Here is a 6,318-nt window from a genome sequence, read left to right as displayed (position 1 = left end):
CTGTCTCTCTCTCTCTCTCTATCTCTTTTTCTTTAGGCTGCAGGAAATAAACTTCGATAATTTCAATTAATATTTTGACAATTATGCACACACAAAACAAACGGACAATTATATGCACACACAAACGATTAACAACGGTGTGTTAGCATAGATAATGAGCATAAAAATAGTGAGTGACGGTAGTAGTCTGATCTTAACCTAATGTGTAGTTCACTTGAGTTACATTCATCTTGGAGCGCTGGAAGCATTTGATTGGTCAATCAGGACAAAGAGTTCTTCGTCCTGATTGGCTATGAAGCTTGGGTAGACTTCTAATTGGTCAATCGAAGCATTCTAAGCCAGACACTGCATTTTCCAGTCTTTTGTAAAAACAGCGATGACATACTTATCAACACATATGTTTATGGCTTATTGTTAGCCGATAAATTCGAATATTCGAAATAGTAAATATAACCGCATAGCGTAGCGTATTTTATTCGGACAGAGGTCGCATAAAAAATAATCGGAAAAGCTGGAATTTCACTCACATTTCACTGAGTTGAACCGAAATTCATAAGAAGAAGAAGAAGTATATCACGAGATGTCAGATTTGTATGACGAGAGTGTTAATGATACGAAATTCGAGGAATATCTCGAGGAGAGTTCGATTCAGGATGATTATAAGAAATTAAAACATGAGAATGAATGTTATCGCCAGGAGTTGCATGTTTTACGACTCAAATTAGAAACCTGCGCAGCATTAAATAAAGAACTTCAAGAAACAAACGAGACTTTGGAGCAATCGGTCGTCGAATACAGAACGAAACTAGACAAAATGTTTGTCGAGAGGAAAGAAAGGTATAAACATTATTATTATTGTATATTAATGATTAATTAATGATTAACTGATTTAATTAATTTCTAGATGCAAATGGATATTTATTTTTTTTAGTGTTGTATTTATATTATTTTTTAAGATTTATTTTAATAGTGCTTAATTATGTCAAGTAACTGTGATAGTATAAAATTATATACTATTTTTTTTAGGTATAGAGCTGAGAAAGAAGAATATGAAAATTATATTGCAGATTTAGAAACAAAATCTATACAAAATGTACAAGAGATTACGGATTTACGTGAAGAATTAAAAAGATATAAGGATCTAAATAAACAACCACATTTTTCCAATTGTGCAGATGATACAGTAACAATATATAAGGAAAAAAACAAGGAGCTGACTGTTCTTCTTAAAAATGAGAAAAAAAATGTAGAACAATTGGAAGAGAAACTTGCAAATATGGAGGCTCATTGTCAAGAACTCGAAAATGTCTTGAAAGTAAAACAATATAAATATGTGATTTTTTAATTTATTAATTATGATGTAAAACTCTTATTGGAAATATCTCCTAATAGATAAAAGCAGAACAATTAGTGGAAAAAAATGAAGCGTTAGAAAACATACGGGAGGAATTGGTTATTAATCGTATGGAATTGGAGTCATTAAAAGTAACTCCTACTAGCGATATATGTAAAGGTAAAATGTGATACTTAGTCTCTAATGTATAATTGTTTGTTAATTTTTTCAGATTTGATATTCTGTTTCAGGCAATTCTCTATTCGCTGAAGTTGAAGATCGCCGGCAAATATTGTTGGATCAAATGAAAGAACTCCAGACTAAGTATAAGGAAGCAAAGCAAGCATTAAATACAAAAATGAAAGAAATTAAGCTCTTGATGGCAGAGAAACATGTTTTGATTAGAAAATGGGAAACTGATGTAATTGATACACAGCAAGAGAATGCAGATCTTCTGAATAAATATAAAAGTAGAATCTTTGATCTTGAGAATAAGTTGAAAATTGAAATAGAAAGAAACAATCAAAAGGAACAAATACAATCTACAGATGATAGTTTCAGGTAAGTCAAAAACAGTTTATTTAGGTGAATTATTTCTATTTGATATTTATAAGAGACATATTGATTTTTAGTTATGCTCAGGCACTGGTGACTAGAACGAAAAAAGAGTTGAAAGAATTGAATGAAAAAATGGAAAAACAAGTTATGCAAATGTTAATACAAGAAGAAGCAAATCACAATATCTCAAAGCAGCTTCGTTTTTGGCAATCTAAAGCAATGTCTATGGAGGTAAGTAATTGTCTCTGAAAAAAAAAAGGAAATTATTTTTTGATCAGAGACTTTATGCAAATATATATATATATATATATATATATATATATATATATATTTGCATAAAGTCTATATATATATATATATACACATATATATATATATATATATATATATATATATATATATATTGTATGTCTTTTAGGTTCAAATTTTGGCTATAAAAACGCACTTAGAACAGACAGAAAATAATGTTAATAAAAATCTGTTAGAACTTATTGAAAATTATAATATTAATATCTCTAATGCTGATTTTGAAAAAACTTGTGAAGACTTAAAAATTACATCTAATAATCTTATGCCGGCGAATAATATATGCCAACGAAATTTAAAAACGTCAGAAAAATCGATAGTAGATGAATGTGTAAATGGTCAAAAAGAATTGAACAAAAAAGTCGTAAATATTGCTGCAGATATCAAAAATACTGAAAATAAACCTTTGAAAAAACAATCAAAACAGCACGATTATGTATATCCTATTGTAGTTATTGATGATTCTTTTTCTCTTATGAAATAATCTTTTACTATAATATTTTATATATTAATTTTATATTTTACCAAGTAATTCAACATTACATGAAAAAAAGTGAAATCATCATAATAAAGAAATCTATTATATAGAATCTATAATATAGAAGAGGTAGATGTATTTTTTAAAATATTGTAAAATGTAATTTTATAAATTTAATAAAACAATTTATTTTCTTTTCTTTTTAAATTGTATTTATTGTGTTATCTATATAGATATTTCTTTCTTAAAAATGTATAAATTACATTTTTATTTTTTAAATGGAATTTTTTCTAGGTATATAAATATATATAAGTTTTATTCATATCATTTTGTCAAAGGATTTTTTGAGATAATTTTTGCGATTAATTTTTAGGATTTTTGTCAGAATAATTTTTCTAATATTAATTCATTTTAAAATAAAATTTTTATAAATCTGTAAACTCATGATCTAAATAACAAGAATACATAATTAATCATTTTAGTTATTGTTAGTTATAATCAATATAAAATGAGATAAAATGAAAACAATCAGCAAACACAAATTTTTATGTTTTTAAATATTTAATTTTAAATTCATATAATTGGCATATTTATAATACAAAATTCGTTTCTAGCGATTTAGGATAGACAGTCGTCCTTACGAAGGCTTTTCGGTCATGATCCAATGATTATTTTTGCATCATTGGCCAACAAAATATTGATTATTTCTAATTAGATAACGATTATTGTAGAACAGCAGCGTTTGCAGCTATACTGGGATTATTGATAACTTCCCCCAGGCTCTCAAGCAATTCTTTTCTGTAATCATCGAAGTCACCATCCATAGCGTTGATTTGCTGGTTCTCGATCACATAAAGGCAGCACTCTGTATCTCGAATTAGCCGTTCGTCATGCGAGACTATGATGACGCCACCTTTATATTCGTTTATAGCATCGGCAAGTGCGTCAATAGATTCTATGTCGAGGTTGTTGGTCGGTTCGTCTAAGATCAGCACGTCTGGCGCGTTTAGACAAAGCTCAGCCATCGCAACGCGTGCTTTTTGACCGCCTGATAGATCTTTCATCTTGATTGTGTGCGCATGAGAGCTGAGACCGAAAGTGCCTAGCTGTTTGCGCGCCTTTTCATATGGGAGATCGAATAATCGCATCAAATACTCCGCTGGGGTTTCTTCAGCGGTCAGATGTTCACCAGAGTGCTGATCAAACCTGCCTATCCTCTGCAAAGAATAAACTAATGTAAAATAATTTATAACAAAAATACCAGGATATGAAAACATTATTAAGAAAAATCATACTCTCTCCTTGCTTTGCATTAAAAAGTTGAGTTTGTCAAATAACGAAAGAATAATTTATTATTTAAATTGTATAATTTTACACTTACCAATCGATGATTTTTTGTGATTTCTCCCTTCTGAGGTGTTATGTCACCCATTAGTAATTTCAAGAAGGTAGACTTGCCGACACCGTTGGGGCCCACTATAGCTACCCGAGAACTTAAGTCTATGCCGAAATCTGCGTTGATGAATAATGGTTTTTGTCCTTCGTATGCAAAAGTTACATCTGAAAGTTAAAATTAATATTTCAATAATTCAATTTGAATTTTTGTTCTCTTTCTCTTTTGTGCATAAGCAAATGTTTTTATTAATTTATTATAAATTAATTTAATGATAATTATGAATACAGAAGAGCTAATTACATACTTTGAAGACCAAGAATTGGAGGTTGAAGTGGTGGTGGATCTGGAAAACTGAATTTGACTATATATTCCCTCGGTTTTTGCAACAATTCCGTAGGTCCGGTGTCCTCTTCCTGTTTCTGCATTTTCGTCCTGTTTTTTTCTTGCTTCCTAGTGAGAACTTCCTTTTGCTTCTTTTCAGCTTGCTTCTTGCTCTGACCGGATGCCTTAAGATCTTTCAACCGCTTTTCCTGCTTCTCATATGCTTTTATCATCTCTTTTCTCTTTTGTACATACATCTTTTTAAACATGCTATAATTTCCTTTGTAATAGAACAACTTTTGCTGATCCAGGTGGATCACGTCCGTGCACACATTGTCCAAAAAGCTTTGATCGTGTGATACAACAAGCAAGGTCTTCTTCCAACCTTGTAAATAATTATCCAGCCAGATTACAGCATTCAGATCCAAGTGATTTGTAGGTTCATCTAGCAATAATAATGTAGGTTCCAAGAAGAGTGCTCTTGCAAGCGAAACGCGCATTCGCCAACCACCAGAGAAGTTCTTTGTCGCACGATTTTGCATGGCACGATTGAATCCCAGACCAGCGAGGATCCGTCTGGCTCTTGGTTCTGCTGAGTCCGCACCAATGGCCTTCAACTCCTCGTAAACCTGAAAATATATATTTGTATTATATATATATATATATATATATATATATATATATATATATATATATATATATATATATTTATTTATTTATTTTCACAGTTGTTTGTAAATTTACTTAGAAAAAATATGAGACTTAACATAAAAAAGAAAACTAATAGATAAAGTGATAAATTACTATTTCCTAAATCTTTTATGATTTAAAATTATGATCTAAAATTCAAGGAATATAAAAGTAAATGATAACAACCTCTTGTAATCTGCTTTGCACAGTAGTGTCTCCTTGTTCTGTTAATTCTTCTAATTTTTTACATTCAGCCTGAAGCTCTGTGCATTTCGTATCAGCTTTCAAAACTACTTCCACAGCTGGAGTATCATCCGCTATAACTTCTTGCTCGCAATATAGAACATCTATGGTACTTGGAATATTGAAGGCTCTTTTGGCTATATGACGGAGCAAGGTAGTTTTGCCATGACTGTAATAAGATCATATGTGATATCAAACATAATATATATTTATATATTTATGTATATTTATATACATATATATTTAGTATTATAATATATTCATAAAATATTTAAATCACGATTTTACAGATCTTTTGAGTAAAGAAATAAAATCGAAGCTCTTTATAATATATTTGTTTTATAATATATATTTTATTTTATAGTAAAGAGTGATATACCCGTTAGGTCCCACCAAGCCGTAACGTCTGCCCTGCGCTATGAGAAGACTAGCATTGGTGAAGAGCTCTTTGCCCTTGGCTGCTATGCTGAAATTCTCCACCTTGATGTCGACCGCGTGGTCCAGCTGCTGATTGCCACGCTGCTGTGCGTCACTCTGCGAGACCGTGAAGTTGGACTCCAGTTCACTATGACCCTGACCGCCAGACTTGGTCAACATCTCCATCGTCCGTTCGTACTCCTGCTGCTTCTTCAGCTTCTTCTTCTCCTTGTGTGTAAGTTTCTTGCTCGGCGTGTCCTCGTTGAGGTCCACGTCCGCGATCTTCTTCGCGACATCGTCGGCCGCACCATTTTCGATCGCGTCGTCGTTCTTATTCTTGTTCCTGGTCTTGCTCGACATGACTTGTCAACTCCTATTCCTACACACTATAACGTGCCCCAGCTGGTCATACGCCCAACCTAACCTCACTTTTTCCGCATGCACAGCACGTCGACGTGCAGAAGGCAGGAGAACTGGTGTGACGTCATTGAAGTCCAAGCATAGATAAAGATATTATCAAAGAAGGCCGAACATAATTTTTTTTTAATTAAAAGTTTGTAGAATCTTTCTCTTTAA

General features: G+C 31.8%; 2 protein-coding genes across 2 annotated transcripts; one reads left to right on the top strand and one right to left on the bottom strand.

Moving 5' to 3' along the window:
* The first annotated feature begins 289 nt into the window (after window positions 1-289).
* Window positions 290-2,804, top strand: Spindly (spindle apparatus coiled-coil protein 1 spindly). Its single transcript, XM_072909302.1, has 6 exons — window positions 290-837; window positions 1,027-1,315; window positions 1,393-1,513; window positions 1,585-1,894; window positions 1,966-2,122; window positions 2,310-2,804. Exons 1-6 carry the CDS (start codon window positions 581-583, stop codon window positions 2,679-2,681), a joined length of 1,506 nt encoding a protein of 501 aa, XP_072765403.1. The 5' UTR covers window positions 290-580; the 3' UTR covers window positions 2,682-2,804.
* Window positions 2,805-3,219: 415 nt separating this feature from the next.
* LOC140675058 (ATP-binding cassette sub-family F member 1) lies at window positions 3,220-6,238 on the bottom strand. The gene is made up of 5 exons (XM_072909074.1): window positions 5,705-6,238; window positions 5,269-5,494; window positions 4,376-5,021; window positions 4,057-4,235; window positions 3,220-3,892 (listed from the first exon to the last, which is right to left on the bottom strand). The coding sequence occupies exons 1-5, from the start codon at window positions 6,100-6,102 to the stop codon at window positions 3,398-3,400; spliced, it is 1,944 nt and encodes a 647-aa protein (XP_072765175.1). The 5' UTR covers window positions 6,103-6,238; the 3' UTR covers window positions 3,220-3,397.
* Between the last annotated feature and the right edge of the window lie 80 nt (window positions 6,239-6,318).

This window comes from Anoplolepis gracilipes, chromosome 17 (genome assembly GCF_047496725.1).
Source record: "Anoplolepis gracilipes chromosome 17, ASM4749672v1, whole genome shotgun sequence".
NCBI classification, from domain to species: Eukaryota; Metazoa; Arthropoda; class Insecta; order Hymenoptera; family Formicidae; genus Anoplolepis; species Anoplolepis gracilipes.
Note: the sequence above shows the minus strand (reverse complement) of the source record. Positions and strands in the feature narration are given on the sequence as shown.

Coding starts and splice junctions, on each gene's coding strand:
- LOC140675058 (XM_072909074.1), bottom strand. CDS start 6,102: ATGTCGAGCAAGACCAGGAACAAGAATAAGAACGACGACGCGATCGAA. Junction 5,495..5,704: donor GGCTTGGTGGGACCTAACGG/GTATATCACTCT, acceptor ATCTTATTACAG/TCATGGCAAAACTACCTTGC. Junction 5,022..5,268: donor TGCAAAGCAGATTACAAGAG/GTTGTTATCATT, acceptor ATATATTTTCAG/GTTTACGAGGAGTTGAAGGC.
- Spindly (XM_072909302.1), top strand. CDS start 581: ATGTCAGATTTGTATGACGAGAGTGTTAATGATACGAAATTCGAGGAA. Junction 838..1,026: donor TTTGTCGAGAGGAAAGAAAG/GTATAAACATTA, acceptor TATTTTTTTTAG/GTATAGAGCTGAGAAAGAAG. Junction 2,123..2,309: donor CTAAAGCAATGTCTATGGAG/GTAAGTAATTGT, acceptor TATGTCTTTTAG/GTTCAAATTTTGGCTATAAA.